The sequence below is a fragment of the Rattus norvegicus genome, chromosome X (genome assembly GCF_036323735.1).
Source record: "Rattus norvegicus strain BN/NHsdMcwi chromosome X, GRCr8, whole genome shotgun sequence".
In the NCBI taxonomy this organism is placed as follows: domain Eukaryota; kingdom Metazoa; phylum Chordata; class Mammalia; order Rodentia; family Muridae; genus Rattus; species Rattus norvegicus.
This window is the reverse complement of record NC_086039.1, coordinates 105,046,684-105,063,648: the sequence shown is the minus strand read 5'-3', so window position 1 is coordinate 105,063,648 and position 16,965 is coordinate 105,046,684. Positions and strand designations below refer to the sequence as shown.

The following is a 16,965-nucleotide window of genomic DNA, read 5'->3' as shown; positions in this document are numbered from 1 at the left end:
TTTCAACGAAAGGGAAAAAATGACAAAATATGATATAATTAAGAAAAACCTATCCCTTTGCTAGCGGAATTCCAAATGAACTAGCAGGGACAACATTTAGTCTAACAAATAACATTTTATTTATTTATTTATTTATTTATTTATTTATTTATTTATTTATTTATTTATTTATTTATTTTGGTTCTTTTTTAAGGAGCTGGGGACCGAACCCAGGGCCTTGTGCTTCCTAGGTAAGCGCTCTACCACTGAGCTAAATCCCCAGCCCCAACATTTTATTTTTTAAGTTAGTTGGGAATGCCTAAAGAACCGGCCAGGGGCTTCCGGAGGTCAAACTCGAACTGAGAAGTGGTGGCTCTGAAAAGAGTCTTTGGGTTTTGTTTGGTTTAAAGTCAAAGTCGCTCACTTGCTGGAGATGTCCATTCTACAGCTCTCTTAGGAGAAGTGGTGGCTCTGAAAAGAGCCTTTGGGAGTTTGTTGGTTTGAAGTAGAAGCTGCTCACTTGCTGGAGATGTACGGGACCATTGCCATGGTGCCTTCAGCCACTGCTCGCTGGCAGAGCTCTCCAGGAAGCAGAAGATGGACAGCGGTCTGGATCTCTCTGAAGTCGATAGTCGAGCTTCTGGTTTGACGGGCCAAGAAGTTTGCTTCGGAGGCAATTCTTTCAAACATATCCTTCACGAATGAATCCAGGATGCTGATGGACTGCTTCGAGAGGGAGAAACCCACATGGATGTCCTTCAGCACCTTCAGAAAGCTGGTCTTTCGGCATCTGATGAGAAGGGCAGCTCTATGCTCATCCTCATCAATGTGTTGGTGCTGGAAAAGGCTGATTGATGAAGTCTCTTGGGCTACTCTCAATGAGGATTCTCTTGCTCCAGCTTCTCTTGTTCTGGCTTCTCTTGCTCTGGCTTCTCTTTCTTGGGCTTCTTATCCTCTGGCTTCTCCTTCTTTGACCTGTCCTTTTCCCTTTTGGACTTGGCTTTCTTAGACCTTCTTATTTGCATCAGTTCTTCAGAAGTATCAGAAGATAGCTCTTCCACAACTGCAACAGCCGAGGTAGACGCCATGGCTGATGGCATGAACCTGACTAAAAGTCAGAAAATGGCTGTTTCTGAGGTAACATAAACATGGCGTTATACCACGTAATGAGCCAACTTGATATCTGATTGAACAACAATTTATTGAGTATGATTAGATGGTTTATCAGCCTGACAACACGTTGCCCAATCAGAATGGGCACTCGATGTGATAAGAATAGTCTTTCTTGTTGGCATTGTGCTAATTAATACCTATGGACAGCTGGAACCCTGGAGCCTTCTAGTTTCTCTATGAGAGGAAGATACCCATCTGAGCATTACATCATTTTAGTGTCACATTAGGTGACTGATGTGCCATTACAGCTTTGAAAGATGCAACCAAAAGAAAAAAAGTTCTTAAAATACATATTCTAACTCTGGCTCTTTTCAAGACCCTGAGTTCAGTAACTCAACTTAGAAATTAATCTAAGCATGTTTGGGCCAAACTCTCTTTTAAAACATATTAATATATTTTTTGCTTTTGACATTATAATCAAATTATTTCCCCTCTTCCATTTCTTTGTCCAACTCCTGCCATGCATCCCCTTCCACCCGCTCTCTCAAATTCATGGCTTCTTCTTTAAATGGTACACACACACACACACACACACACACATGCACACACACACACACACACATATATATATATATGATTTAAATTTTTAGAAAGATGTACATTATATAAATATATGCATACACAAATATATTTTACTGATATATACTAATATACTAATGGTATATTGTATATTATATCATAATAAATATTATATAATACTTAATATATTTATATATTTTGAAATAGATATACAATATATAATTTAAGTGGGGGCTATCTCATAAGCTGTTGCCTATATGTGGCATCTGTTCTTCTAGCTGGGCTGCCTTGTCTGGCTTCAGTAGGACAGGGTGCACCTAGCCTTGCAGAGACATAATATACCAGGGTGGGAAGATAACCACTTAGAGGAGAAGGGGACAAGGGAAGGGAGGAAGAATTGTGGGAAGGTGACCTGGAAGGAGGCAGTGAGCAGGATGTAAAGTGACTAAGTAAAAAATATATATAAATTTAATATATTAATATATATTTAATATAGTATATTTAATATGCTTAATATAACATTAATATAATTTCATATAGCATAATAAATAATACATTCAATATATCATTTAATGTAATTCTATTGCTTAATATAATCATCAATATTATATTTATAACATATATATTTGTTTACATATAAATATATATTCATAAAATATTTATATTCATTTGTAAATATGAATATATTCATGTGTTTATACTTATGTTCATTTATGTTTGTCTATGTTTATGTTTGTGTTGTTTATGTCTATGTCTATGTTTATATTTATATCACATATTTTAAAATTATATAGTTATAATCATATTCTCTATATTTTTATATAAAAATAAATGTACATATATACATATAAGTATATATAAATATATATAAATATGTTACTGTATATTATATATTACATATTATATATTACCCATGGTGTATGATGTATTTTACAGTATGTATATTATGTGTTATATAATATATATTCCTAAATACCTAATACTTTAATACTAATACTTTAAGTGTTTACAAATATATATTTGTATATTCTGTTATAATCTAGTAACTACCTTATAGTGATTATAATATATTTATACATATTTTAATTATTAACAATATAGAAAATACAGATTTCTTGATCCTCTGTACTTCGTGTCCTCTCACACCTGATCCTGCCCCACTTTTTCCCTCCCCCTCCTCTTTTCCTCCCAGGTCTCTCCTACCTTCTACCTCCCGTGATTATTTTATTCCCCCTTTTAAGAAGGACTAAAGCATCCACACTTTGGTGTTTCTTCTTCTTGAGCTTCATGTGGTCTGTGGATTGTATCTTGGGTAATTCAAGCACTTGGGCTAATATCCACTTATCAATGAGTGGATACCATGTGTGTTTTTCTGTGATTGGGTTACCTCACTCAGGATATTTTCTAGTTCCCTCCATTTGCCTATGAATTTCATGAAGTCATTGTTTTTCATAGATGAGCAGTATTCCATTGTGTAGATGTACCACATTTTCTGTATCCATTCCTCTGTTGAAGGGCATCTGGGTTCTTTCCAGCTTCTGGCTATTATAAATAAGGCTGCTATGAACATAGTGGAGCATGTGTCCTTGTTGTATGTTGGAGCACCTTTTGATTATATGCCCAGGAGTGGTATAGCTGGGTCCTTAGTTGCTAAGAAAGCAAGAGGACCCCAGGACCCAACTGGGATAACATTAACTCAAATAATGAACAAAGAGGAGAGAGAACCCATAAAGACCATATCCAGAGGTTAGGCAAGGCCCCCAGTTGGGAGATGGGACCAAGCACTCACCTACAAATTTTTAACCCAGAATGCCTCCTGTCTAAAGGAAATGCAGGGACAAAGAGTAGAGCAGAGATTGAAGGAAAGACCATCCAGAGACTGCCCCACTTAAGGATTCATCCCATATGCAGACACCAAACCAAGATACTATTGCTGATGCCAAGAAGCACTTGCTGACAGGAGCCTGGTATAGCTGTCTCCTGAGAGGCTCTGCCAGAGCCTGACCAATACAGATGTGGATGCTCACGGCCAACCATTGAACTGAGAATGTGGCCCCCAATGGAGGAATTAGAGAAAGGATTGAGGTAACTGAGGGGGTTTTTAACACCATAAGAACAACAACAATATCAACTAACCAGACACCCCCAGAGTTCCCAGGGACTAAACCACCAACCAAAGAGTACACATGGAGAGACCCATGGCTCCAGCTGCATATGTAGCAGAAGATTTCCTTATCTGGTATCAATGGGAGGCCCTTGGTCCTGTGGAGGCTTGATGCCCCACCATAACGGCATGCTAGGGTGGTGAGAGTACCCTCATACAAGCAGGGGAGAGGGGGGGATGGGATAAGGGGCTTGCAGAAGGGAAACGGGGAAGGGATAACATTTGAAGTGTAAATAAATCAAATAACCAATTAAAAATGTTGTGTGAGTTTTATTCAAAAATTATAAAAACCAAATAAAAACAAGGGAACAGGATGTAGATCTCTCCTGAGAGACACAGCCAGAATATAGCAAATACATAGGTGAATGCCAGCAGCAAACCACTGAACTGAGAACGCGACCCCTGTTGAAGGAATCAGAGAAAGGACTGGAAGAGCTTGAAGGGGCTCGAGACTCCATATGAAAAACAATGTCAAGCAACCAGAGCTTCCAGGGACTCAGCCACTACCCAAAGACTATACATGAACTGACCCTGGGCTCTAACCTCATAGGTAGCAATGAATATCCTAGTAAGATCACCAGTGGAAGGGGAAGCCCTGGGTCCTGCTAAGACTGAACCCCCAGTGAATGTGATTATTGGGGGGAGGGCGGTAATTGGGGAAGGATGGGAAGGGAACACTCATATAGAAGGGGAGGGGGAGGGGGAGGGGGAGGGTTTAGGGGGGATGTTGGCATGGAAACCGGCAAAAGGAATAACATTTGAAATAAGAAATACCCAATTTAATAAAGATGGAAAAAATGTAAAAAAATAAAATAAAATATATCACCATGAAGAAAGACAAAAAAACAAGGGAACAGTAAGAAAAGAAAATACAGATAAAATATTAATAAAATGATATTTATGTTGGTATATTTAATAAATAAAATATAATATAAATATTTAATATATCATAAATATATTTTATAATACATAAAAGAAATATATTTTATATGTAAATATTTCATGGCCAATCAATAACTGGCCCAACTTAAGACCCATCCCATGGACAAGCATCAATCCCTAACACTATTAACGATACCCTATTATTCTTCCAGACAGGAGTTTAGCATGGCTGTCCTCTTAGAGGCTGTGAGCAGCTGACTCAGACAGATGCAGACACTAACAGCCAAACAGTGGCTGGAGCTTGAGGACTCTTATGGAAGAACAGGAGGAAGGATTGTGTGCCCCTAAGAGGATAGGAACTCCACTGGAAGACCAACAGAGTCAACTAAGCTGGACCCTAATATAAGCATGTTTAGAAAGGCTATTTGGGTAGCAACTTTGGTAGAGCCTGCTTTGTAGTTTGGACCTTCCAGACAGTATTTAGTTTGTGTTTGCCATATGTTTACTTCTATAATTAATTAGTTCATTGTTTGTTTATGTGTGTTTACATGTATGCATGGAGAGGTCAGAGATCAACCTCTGATATCATTCCTGAGGAACCATCCACCTTGTTTTGTTTTGTCTCTTTGAGGTAAGGGCTCTTACTTTTTGGAGCTTGGTAAGTAAGCCAGACTGACTGGAAAACCTCTCCTGTACTGGAAGTATGCATGGGAACTACCATACCTGGCTTTCTTGCCTGAGTACTAGGGATCCAAGCTCAGGTTTCATGCTTGTGTGGAAAGCATTTTACTACTGATGTAGCTCTCAGCCTCTTAACTTCTCCATTCTTGCAATGTTTATATGAATCCCAAAGATGGCACTTTATGACAAAAAGTTCTCCTGTTATCTATTCTGCTTCACAGAGAATTAAACAGAAGGGGTGGTATTTCCCTTCGCAGCTCCCTTTTCCCAGGGTGAAAAAGTCCAGCTTGGAGGACTTCTGGGTAAAATGACTGAATAAAGTCTACCTCTGTGGGAGTCAGTGAAGAAGAGAGAGAATGAGAAAAACTAAACCACATTCTAAACAAACAAAAAAAGAAAGAGGCAGTATTTTGAAATTCTACAAAGAAAGTTAAAGCATTCCAGACACAAGGGTGGTGGTGGGGAACAGGAAAGACTATTAAAGCTGGGAAGTATCAAGCAAGGCTACAGACATACCGTTCTCTGGTGGCAGGAAAGGAACTTAAAAGTTGTTTCAGAAAGGATAAGACAGATATGATATGGACTGCCCTGCCCCCAGTATGCCCAGAGTTCTCATAAGCCCCAAGTCTGAGTGCAGATATTGGTGAGAGAGTGATTCCTTCTCCTTCAGATGAGTCAACAATATAGAGAAATCCCTTTTTGCCATTTTGTATGAGTCAGTGAGCAACAACCTAGTGCCATTGAGAGATTCTAATGTTAAAATCTGAGATGCCCTTGGGCCTGAGAATAGCTTGAAGAGTCTGAGTTTGGCCTGCCTCGGCTGTCAGGTACGGGACTTTTTGTAGAGGAGCAGGCTGTGAAGAACAGGAGGCCTGACCCAGAGAAGCCCCAGTGTTCAGGAAGCAGGTGGCTTTCCTCAGGTTGAAAAGGTCATAGGAAGAGAACTTCACACACCTTAGAGACTTAAGAATGACTTGTAGATACTGACAGCCCCAGCAGCCCCTCCAGTCACATGAATAACTCTCGGGCTATCTGGAAATAACAAAGACAGGTACTCCACCTGTTCAAATCTCAGTGCTGCTGCTGTTTTCTATACTCCAAAAACCCCATAGGAGACACTTTCTGGCTAAAATATGAGCGACCACAAGGGCACATAGTCTTAGAAGTCTTGGAAGAGTGAAAGAATATACATAAGCCACAAAGAAGAAAGCCAAGTGTAGCCAGAAGAGATGTCTGCTGTGGAAAGAAAGAAATTTACCAAAGTGAAGAAAGCTTGGGCAGACTTCAATGCTTGCTCAATTTGGACTCAGCAACAGCATAAACTGTAGGAAAAACAGCTCCACAAATTTAACTAACATTCGTACCAGAAGAAAGTTGACTTTCATGCAACTTCTTTTAAGTATTTTCAAATTTGTTGTTGGTGGTGATGTTAGTGTGTGTGTGTGTGGGGGGTGTCTGAGGGCAACTTTCATGGCTTCCCTCCCTGCCTCTCCCCACTCCTAGATCCTTCCCACCTCCTTATCCAGACCACTCCAGGCCCTTTAATTCTCTCTCTCTCTCTCTCTCTCTCTCTCTCTCTCTCTCTCTCTCTCTTTCTCTTTCTCTCTCTCTCATTCTCTCTCTCTCTCTTGCAAACTAACAGAAAAAAATTTTAAAAAGATTTATTTATTTTTATGTGTGTGTATGCACTTGTGTGGATTTATATGTACCACTTCCATGCAAGGTCCAGCAAGATCCAGCAGGGTCCAGCAGGGTTCAGCAGGGTCTAGCAGGGTCCAGAGGGCAAAAGATCCCAGGGCGCTGGAGTTACCATACCTTGCCCCTCAATCCTCCAATTGTGTTTCTGAGGGTGAAAGTAGCCCTAAATCCCTTTTCCTGATTACTGAGTGTAAATCCTCAGGAAATGGCTGTTTTTGTTTGTTTCTTTGTTTGTTTTTCACTAGCATAGGGTCTGGCTGTGTTGACATGTAGGAGGAATGGATTCAGGACTCAGGTACCTCTGGTCCAGAATAAACATAAATTTAGGGGACTACATTAACAATCATAAATGAATCTGGATTATTATACAGACATTCTGAGGTCATATAGAGAAGGAGACTAGTGGTACAACAAAGTACCCAGTTTGTGGGAGCAGAATATGCTTCTGTATTAAGAATAATCATGAATCTAGTAGTGTAAGAGACAGGAAGGGAGAAATAGCAAGGAGGAAATTTGCCATGACATGACATGGGTGTAGAGGGCAAAACTGTCTTGTACACACACATAAGCATTGGAGAAGCTGGAGAAAGTTAAATATACAACTTATCTCTTTCATGGGATGAAATGCTTAGCTGTTCCCCCTGGAATGCTGGGAAAGGCTATAGTTTACAACCTGGTGATCCTTTGCTCTCTGATGATTCAGAGTTTGCCTGGATCTCACAGAATTTATGTTTTACTTATCCTAGACCCCCTTCCCCTCTAAATCGTGAACATTTGCTTCTAGGTCATAAAAGTTATGAGAGAGAGAGAGAGAGAGAGAGAGAGAGAGAGAGAGAGAGAGAGAGAGAGAATCTGTTCTTTTTATCAGTCTTAGTAACTTCTGTGTTATCTTAGAGCTAGGACAGATCCTGACTCCCACAAAGACTATATTTACCTCAGTCATTTTCCCAGGACCTTTATCTCGAGAATTGTTTCTAAGTCAACTAGAATTCATCTTATGTACACAGCCCTCCGTACTTTGTAAAGAGCTTCAGCATAAACATGCCTTAAGCTTTTTTCTACTGACAGGACTGAGTTAAGTGTTATCATTTTTTTCCCAAAATTTTGCTGTATTTCAATACAGCTAAAATAAATATTCTGGTGGTCAGACCTTCTACGCATGAGGTGCTACGTAGAAGCATAATGGCTATTTCTTAAAACAGACAAGTTGATCAGTTGGAGGATACAGTGACTCCCAATAGAGTAAAGAAGGCTTTTAAACAGATCCAGCACTCTTGTGGTACCTCAGGTTGTATGTAATTTAGGAGGTGGTAAGTTTCCTGAAGCATAATAAAAATGTCAGTTTAGGAGCAGAGATAATTAATTAACATCTACTCAGGGCTTGGTAAATGCAGGCATACAGCCAAAGAAGCTCTTGGCTCCAGTTTACTTTGAAGAGGAGGTAGAGGGAAAAGGAGGAGGTTCAAGAGAGAAGGTGACTAGGGGCTTCTCCAATTGGGCTATCAGACCGATAGGATGGAGAGGGTTTGATATCGTCTTCTTTGAATGGTAAACAGACCCCTCCCCAGTCATGCCCAGTTGAATATAATCTTGTTCCCCATATGGATCCCACAATCCAAGAAAAACCTAGGGAGTTGTTTACTTGTAGGCACACTAGTCACAAGAATGGAACAATTACCCCATAGGTTCCCTCGATATAGACAGAAAAATGGTGTCATTTATATCCCTAAATATGTGGCAATGTCTTTACATATCCATTTAGTACAGAAGTATTCCTCTTCTTGACTACATTTTGAACTTTTGTTTGAGGTCCTTTTATTATCTTCCTGTTTACCTGGACATATGTAAAAGTCTGTCTCTTTTAACACCTTCACAATTATATGTGATTCTATACGGCATTTCCCCCAAGGCTGTCAGAAAGGGGCTTGATGACCCTTGCAATGGATAATAGCTACCTCCTTGGAGAACAAGACCAGCAGACTACTTAAAGGAGGGATGTGTGTGTGTGTGTGTGTGTGTGTGTGTGTGTGTGTGTGTGTGTGTGTGTGTGTGTAAAACAGTTTTTATTTTATCAGTCAATAGGCCTGCTTCTATATAAACGTTTATTCCTTTGTCTTTTTTTCTTGCATGGGGAGGGCGGGACACAGAGAAAAAGGCAGCAATCAGCTCTGCCTTCTGGACTGTAGTGTCCTGTGGCAAGGCTTGTGCCCATATTGCAGCTGATTGGGTAGCTACTGCTGTCCTGTCTCTCCTTTTTCCATTGATCACCAGGCTGCTTAGAAGCATCCTGGTAAAGAATTCTATGATTGTTAAACAGATCAGCCTCTGCTTCAGGCAAGGGGGTGCCCTAGAGGTCTGGGCAACTTGCCTAAGAAATGTCTATCAAGTCCTCAGAGCCATGGAGGACTTGTTATTAGACATCAATGTTACAGGGTTTAGATGATGGGGCACATTATGCAATAGACTCTGATAGTGAGTGATGTAGGCATTTGGCATCCACTGATGATTTGTCCCTCTTAGAAGAGTTTCCACAGCAATAGGAGTTGTTTGAGCCAAGTCCTGGACTAAGGCAAGCGTTTCACTCTCCCTTATCAGTATAGCAGTTGTGACTGTGTTCCAAAAGCAGGATGGCCAACCAGAGGTCACAGGATCCAAATGGTTGAATAGATACATTACAGATGTCCAGCAAGGTCCCAGGGTTTGAGTCAAAATGCCCTGAGTGTAATGAATACAAAGGTGAAACTGTTTACTGACATCTGGTAGGCCCAAAGCTAGGGCTTGGGTTAGAGTCTGCTTTAGTTGCAGGAAAGCTTGTTCTTCCACGTAAGTTTACTTTAAAGACTGGTCTCCCATGGTGGAAGAATAAGTAAGCTGGACTACTTCAGCAGACACAGGGATCCAAAGCCTGCAGTACGCTGCCACCCCCAACAATTCTTGAACCTGCTTCTTTGTTTAGGGAGCAGGATCTGAGGACTGCTTCTTTCCGGGCAGCACTGAGAATTCTACCTTGAGCTAGCTTGTATCCTAGGTAACAGACTTCTGTTTGGCAGAGCTAGGCTTTTTTTTTTAATGGAGACATATTATCCCAATGTTTGGAACAACTGAAACAGATCCTTAGTGTCTTTTATACCGGTGACAGTGTTGGCTGCTGCCAGAAAAAGATTATCTACACACTGGAGGAGAATTGAATCAGGATGTGACACTCTGAATCCTGTAGTAAGTCTTTTTGTAATGTCTCCCCGAAGAGTATAGGGAAATTTTGGAACCCTTGGAGTAGTCATGTCTAGGTTAGCTGGCTAGTCTCACTAGACACGGGATCATTCCATTCTCAAATTTGGATTAATCCAAAGTAAAATATGGGCTGACTCGTGGGTGCAAGGAGAATGGAAGAGAAATTATCCTCAAGGTTTAGAACCCTATAGACCTGTTCATTTGGCAGGAGGAGACTGAGTGAAGTGTGTGGATTTGGAACAGTGGGAAGAATGGTTTTAGTCTGTTTACCTCACAGACATCTAGGGCTGGCTAACCTGAGATCCCTGGTTTATGGACAGGCAGGAAAGTTATATTCCAAGATTACTGGAATGGGGGTAAGAATGCTAGCTTCCAACAGCTTCTTGGCATGGAGAGGTTTCCCAGTGCAGCCTTTTGGTTCCTGGGATGTTGCTGGGCCCTCCTTGGTATAACTGGAGTCAAGAGACTTGCTGCAACTGGTGGGTGGTATACTCTCAAGCCCAGAGGATATCTCAGCCCACACTTTAGGAAACTGTTGTTACTGGTTCTGGAGTAGGGTTCCTGGGTCTAGATTTGTTTCTGCTGAGTCTGACAGTGATAGGAAATATTCCTCAGAAAGAGGGGCAGGTCTGTAAGCATGTGTAAAGGAAATTTTAGTTTCTTGAGGAGAAAAGGTAATTGCGGTGCCAAATTTTGAGAGATCTCTGCTTAGAAGTGGGGAAGGGCAATTTGGGACCGCTATGAAGGAGTAACATGTTTATGGTCTAGGCTGACCATTCATTATGGTCCTTAATTGTGTCTGTGCCTCCCTGCATTGCTCTCTTTTTGATTGGTAACTGGCCCCATTGGAATTTTAAAACCAGAAATTGCTGCCCTTCAATTAAGAACCAAAATCTCAATTGAGTGACTTGTTACTGATGCTACAACCAAGGACTCCTGGGGGCCTAAGCAGGCAGAGCCTTCATCCCTTTATTTTGTTTCACTATCCATCTCTCTTGTGCTCATTGCTTTCCTGGCTTTGGGGCAGGTTGGGCATTCATTTCTCCACGGTCCATTTTCCCACATAGTAAGCACATTGATGCCTTTCCACTAGGGTTATAGATCCAGAAGAGAAAGTGTGAAAACTAGGATGCAGTGGAGTAGGATGGGATGAAGAGACCTGTGGTTGGGTGAAGGAGGATGCATCTAGAGGAGGTGGGGAAGATACATGTTATATGCAGGGAATCCAATAGAGGGACCTCAGTCTCTGAAGGGGACAGGACAGGTGCTGGGAGGCCAGTGGAGGAAAGGTTTTTAGAAACTCCAAACAGCAGGATGATCTCTAGTGGTACCAAGCAGGTGAGGTTTGAATTAGTGTCAGCCATTGAGCAATATAAAGAAATGATCAGGGTGCCTGGGGTCCTATGACATTGAGCCAAACAGCCTTTGCAATAGCTGGATCCAGGGAACCAGTAGATGGCCACCCCACATCATATGGCCAGTCAATCTCACAGTAAGTCTGCAGTCTTTCTGTAGAGTGCACCCCCATATTCATCCCCAGCCCCTTTGGAGAAATTCCTAAGTCTATATTGAAGGGGTTATAGTTTCAATTTGGCGGTCCCTCTGTTAGAAGAAAATTTATGTAACTCAACATAGTAGAAAATTAATATGAACAAGCCAGTAGCACCAGAAATTAAAGGAGGACAACCCCAAGTAAGGCCTACCACAATCCCCATGTTATGGGGAGCGAATAGGACTCTGATGCCAGAGTTGGGGGTGGCTCCAGGACTGGATTGGTGTGACCGGAAATTTTGCATCTTGTAAAAGAAGCCATTTTTATTGACAAAAAGACAGGAAGCTGCAACAACAGTCTACAGAGTGCTCTGCCTGCTGGCAGAATCTAAAGAAACTGGGAGAGTCCTCTGGATAAGGGGGGGGGGGGGGGAGAAAAAAAGAAAAAAAGCAAACAATGGCACATAGATGATACCACCTAGTGGCAAAATCCAGAGAAACAGGCAGAATCTCTGGCAGTCAATCAGAGGACATCCCAACTCCCCTTTTAGGGGTGGAGATAATCAGACATACCAGCAGCAAAAATCAATAAATCTAATAAGTCCCTGGGCCAAACTTACCCAGCATATATTCAATCACTGACATAGTTGGTAGGGCATTCATTCAAACAAAACCGAAGCCAAGCAAGGCAAGACTGGGGAAGGATTTCTTGTCAGAATGTTTCTTCCCAAATCAAGAAGAGGACTCCCTAAATCAGCAGGTCCTCTTTAATCTCAAGGGAGCTCTGGAATGTTTGTCAGGAAGACCCCCCCCCAGAAATCTCTACTAGCCAGGAAAACTGGAAGCTAGGTTCAGTCCAGCAAAGTGTTAGGGATATCGTTGGGGCCTCCAAGTGAAATGATCCACATGAAGTAGTTCTTAACAACCATACTGATTAAGCCAATTAAGAGTATTGGGTCCTTTAATTAGTGGCCAGACTGATGGCAGGCACATGCCTCTGAAAAGTCTCTTGGTGACCAAGCTCCAGGGTAAAGCGTTGTAAAAGACAAAACCACAACTACATCAGTGCTCCAAGGGAGGAGGATGGGATTACATTAATGAGGAATCTGGGGTGGCCTGGTTATACCTGCTTTTTTTTTTGCAAAGCTCAACAGTATTTTTAGGCATAATATAATACTTATTTTTATTAACACTTTCTTTGAGTTTAGTTCTAGGTTCAAACTTGCACAAACATTAATTATTGTGGCGACTACAGCTGAACCATGGTAAGTTTCACTGATGGTCTCAAAAGTGTTACCAAGGCAGATGTGACTGTTGGGGATGAAACTGAGAAGTGTCTAAGCATGTGCAAAATAAAGCTGGGACAAAATATGATTACCTTAGTCCTGTCAACATTTAATCTAGCACTCAGGAGGCAGAAAGCAGGCAGATTTCTATGAATTCAAGGCCAGCTTGGTCTACAGAGTGAGTTCCAGGACAGCCAGAGCTACACAGTGAGATGCTGTCTCACTCCCACCAAAGCAAATATGAATAACATGTACCAGTATATGATGTTCGACTGATGTTTACCATATATTTATTTCCCCTGGCGTCATCCACACTTCCAAGTTATTTTTAAAATGGTTGAGATTGGGGTGCAAGAGAAAGGATCAAGGAAAATGGATGGAGAGAAAAGCTCACTGGCATTTAAAAAGCTTTGAATGTACTTCCTGTTTTCACTGGCACAGCAAGAATTTATGACTCAACCAAATGAATTCCATTGATTTCATCCTGTTTCATCATTCTACTGCTACTCTAATTGAATGGCAAATGTCACTGTAGCTATCACCATTTTAGATTCAAGAACCAAATTACTCAGGTGAGTCACACATGGCTTTACAGATGAGACTGACGTTCATATCCTCTTACTGACTCAAGCTTTACTTACAGGATGGGAAATTTTTTTTTTATTAACTTGAGCATGTCTTATATACATTTCGAGTGTTATTCCCTTTCCCGGTTTCCGGGCAAACATCCCCCTAATCCCTACCCCTCCCCTCCTTTATGGGTGTTCCCCTCCCCATACTCCCTCCCATTGCCGCCCTCCCCCCAACAATCACGTTCACTAGGGGTTCAGTCTTAGCAGGACCCAGGGCTTCCCCTTCCACTGGTTCTCTTACTAGGTTATTCAATGCTACCTATGAGGTTAGAGCCCAGGGTCAGTCCATGTATAGTTTTTTTTTCTTTTATTAACTTGAGTATTTCTTATATACATTTCGAGTGTTATTCCCTTTCCCAGTTTCCGGGCAAACATCCCCCTCCCCCCTCCCCTTTCTTATCGGTGTTCCCCTCCCCACCCTCCCCCCATTGTCCCCCTCCCCCCAACAGTCTAGTTCACTGGGGGTTCAGTCTTAGCAGGACCCAGGGCTTCCCCTTCCACTGGTGCTCTTACTAGGATATTCATTGCTACCTATGAGGTCAGAGTCCAGGGTCAGTCCATGTATAGTCTTTAGGTAGTGGCTTAGTCCCTGGAAGCTCTGGTTGCTTGGCATTGTTGTGCATATGGGGTCTCGAGCCCCTTCAAGCTCTTCCAGTTCTTTCTCTGATTCCTTCAACGGGGGTCCTATTCTCAGTTCAGTGTTTTGCTGCTGGTATTCGCCTCTGTATTTGCTGTATTCTGGCTGTGTCTCTCAGGAGCGATCTACATCCAGCTCCTGTCGGTCTGCACTTCTTTGCTTCATCCATCTTGTCTAATTGGATGGCTGTATATGCATGGGCCGCATGTGGGGCAGACTCTGAATGGGTGTTCCTTCAGTCTCTGTTTTAATCTTTGCCTCTCTCTTCCCTGCCAAGGGTATTCTTGTTCCCCTTTTAAAGAAGGAGTGAACCATTCACATTTTGATCATCTGTCTTGAGTTTCATTTGTTCTAGGCATTTAGGGTAATTCAAGCATTTGGGCTAATAGCCACTTATCAGTGAGTGCATACCATGTATGTCTTTCTGTGTTTGGGTTAGCTCACTCAGGATGATATTTTCCAGTTCCAGCCATTTGCCTACGAATTTCATAAAGTCGTTGTTTTTGATAGCTGAGTAATATTCCATTGTGTAGATGTACCACATTTTCTGTATCCATTCCTCTGTTGAAGGGCATCTGGGTTCTTTCCAGCTTCTGGCTATTATAAATAAGGCTGCAATGAACATAGTGGAGCACGTGTCTTTTTTATATGTTGGGGCATCTTTTGGGTATATGCCCAAGAGAGGTATAGCTGGATCCTCAGGCAGTTCAATGTCCAATTTTCTGAGGATCCTCCAGACTGATTTCCAGAATGGTTGTACCAGTTTGCAATCCCACCAACAATGGAGGAGTGTTCCTCTTTCTCCACATCCTCGCCAGCATCTGTTGTCCCCTGAGTTTTTGATCTTAGCCATTCTCACTGGTGTGAGGTGAAATCTCAGGGTTGTTTTGATTTGCATTTCCCTTATGACTAAAGATGTTGAACATTTCTTTAGGTGTTTCTCAGCCATTCGGCATTCCTCAGCTGTGAATTCTTTGTTTAGCTCTGAACCCCATTTTTAATAGGGTTATTTGTCTCCCTGTGGTCAAACTTCTTGAGTTCTTTGTATATTTTGGATATAAGCCCTCTATCAGTTGTAGGATTGGTAAAGATCTTTTCCCAATCTGTTGGTTGCCGTTTTGTCCTAACCACAGTGTCCTTTGCCTTACAGAAGCTTTGCAGTTTTATGAGATCCCATTTGTCGATTCTTGATCTTAGAGCATAAGCCATTGGTGTTTTGTTCAGGAAATTTTTTCCAGTGCCCATGTGTTCCAGATGCTTCCCTAGTTTTTCTTCTATTAGTTTGAGTGTATCTGGTTTGATGTTGAGGTCCTTGATCCACTTGGACTTAAGCTTTGTACAGGGTGATAAGCATGGATCGATCTGCATTCTTCTACATGTTGACCTCCAGTTGAACCAGCACCATTTGCTGAAAATGCTATCTTTTTTCCATTGGATGGTTTTGGCTCCTTTGTCAAAAATCAAGTGCCCATAGGTGTGTGGGTTCATTTCTGGGTCTTCAATTCTGTTCCATTGGTCTATCTGTCTGTCTCTGTACCAATACCATGCAGTTTTTATCACTATTGCTCTGTAATACTGCTTGAGTTCAGGGATAGTGATTCCCCCTGAAGTCCTTTTATTGTTGAGGATAGTTTTAGCTATCCTAGGTTTTTTGTTATTCCAGATGAATTTGCAAATTGTTCTGTCTAACTCTATTTTAAGGAGTTTATTATAGTGGTAAATTATTTTAAAGAGTCTATTATAGCAAGGGGAATCATCATCAGCCACATTATTATAACACTTGAGTTTTTAATCCAGTTTCATTATTAGAGCCGAGGGAGTTTTTATAGGACCATGATGTTGTTTGAAAGAATTTATCTGGATTTCTTTGGATAGGTTTCTCAGTTTTGAGTGGACCATATTCTTGTCATAAGCCTAATCTGGATCAATAGAAACATAAACACTACTGGATGCCTCATCTGTAGTTTTCCAAGAGTGTTTATTGATCTCAAGAAAATAGCTTTGAGAGTACCTAAGCTAACTTGTAAGAAGGCAGGATCTAAGTTGAAAGGAGAGGGGTTGATTTGTAATCAAGCTAAGCTATTCTATTTCTCCCTAGCAAGATTTCTATGTTCCCCAAACTACATCTCCTAAATGAAACAACCAGTGCTATAAAAATGCACCTGGGGCAGGAGAGATGGCTCAGTGGTTAAGAGTACTGACTGCTCTTCCAGAGAGGACCTGAGTTCAATTCCCAGCAACAACATGGTGGTTCACAACCATCTATAATGAGATCTGACGCCCTCTTCTGGTGTGTTTGAAGACAGTTACAGTGTAATCATATAAATACAATAAGTAAAAAAAAATATATATATACTTTGTTATATATGTTATATATATATATGTTATATACATATATATATATAATTTGGATGCTGTTATATAATGTGAGATTCATGAAAAAGATAAAATTCTGTTCATTAGTAAAGGAAAACACTAGTCTAAAAGTCTTGGTTCTTTAAGGATATCAAGAAGAATGATTAAATGTTCAACTTTAGTATATTACATTAGAAGAGTAGATGTCTGAGATTTATAAAAGATGTGTGTTGTTTT

At 41.0% G+C, this 16,965-nt stretch overlaps 1 protein-coding gene across 1 annotated transcript; it reads right to left on the bottom strand.

Annotated features, from left to right (window-relative positions):
• Nucleotides 1-495: 495 nt before the first annotated feature.
• Nucleotides 496-1,122, bottom strand: H2bw2l (H2B.W histone 2 like). Its single transcript, XM_039100159.2, has 2 exons — nucleotides 904-1,122; nucleotides 496-826 (listed from the first exon to the last, which is right to left on the bottom strand). The coding sequence occupies exons 1-2, from the start codon at nucleotides 1,077-1,079 to the stop codon at nucleotides 496-498; spliced, it is 507 nt and encodes a 168-aa protein (XP_038956087.1). The 5' UTR covers nucleotides 1,080-1,122.
• Between the last annotated feature and the right edge of the window lie 15,843 nt (nucleotides 1,123-16,965).

Coding starts and splice junctions, on each gene's coding strand:
- H2bw2l (XM_039100159.2), bottom strand. CDS start 1,079: ATGCCATCAGCCATGGCGTCTACCTCGGCTGTTGCAGTTGTGGAAGAG. Junction 827..903: donor CCCAAGAAAGAGAAGCCAGA/GCAAGAGAAGCC, acceptor TTCATCAATCAG/CCTTTTCCAGCACCAACACA.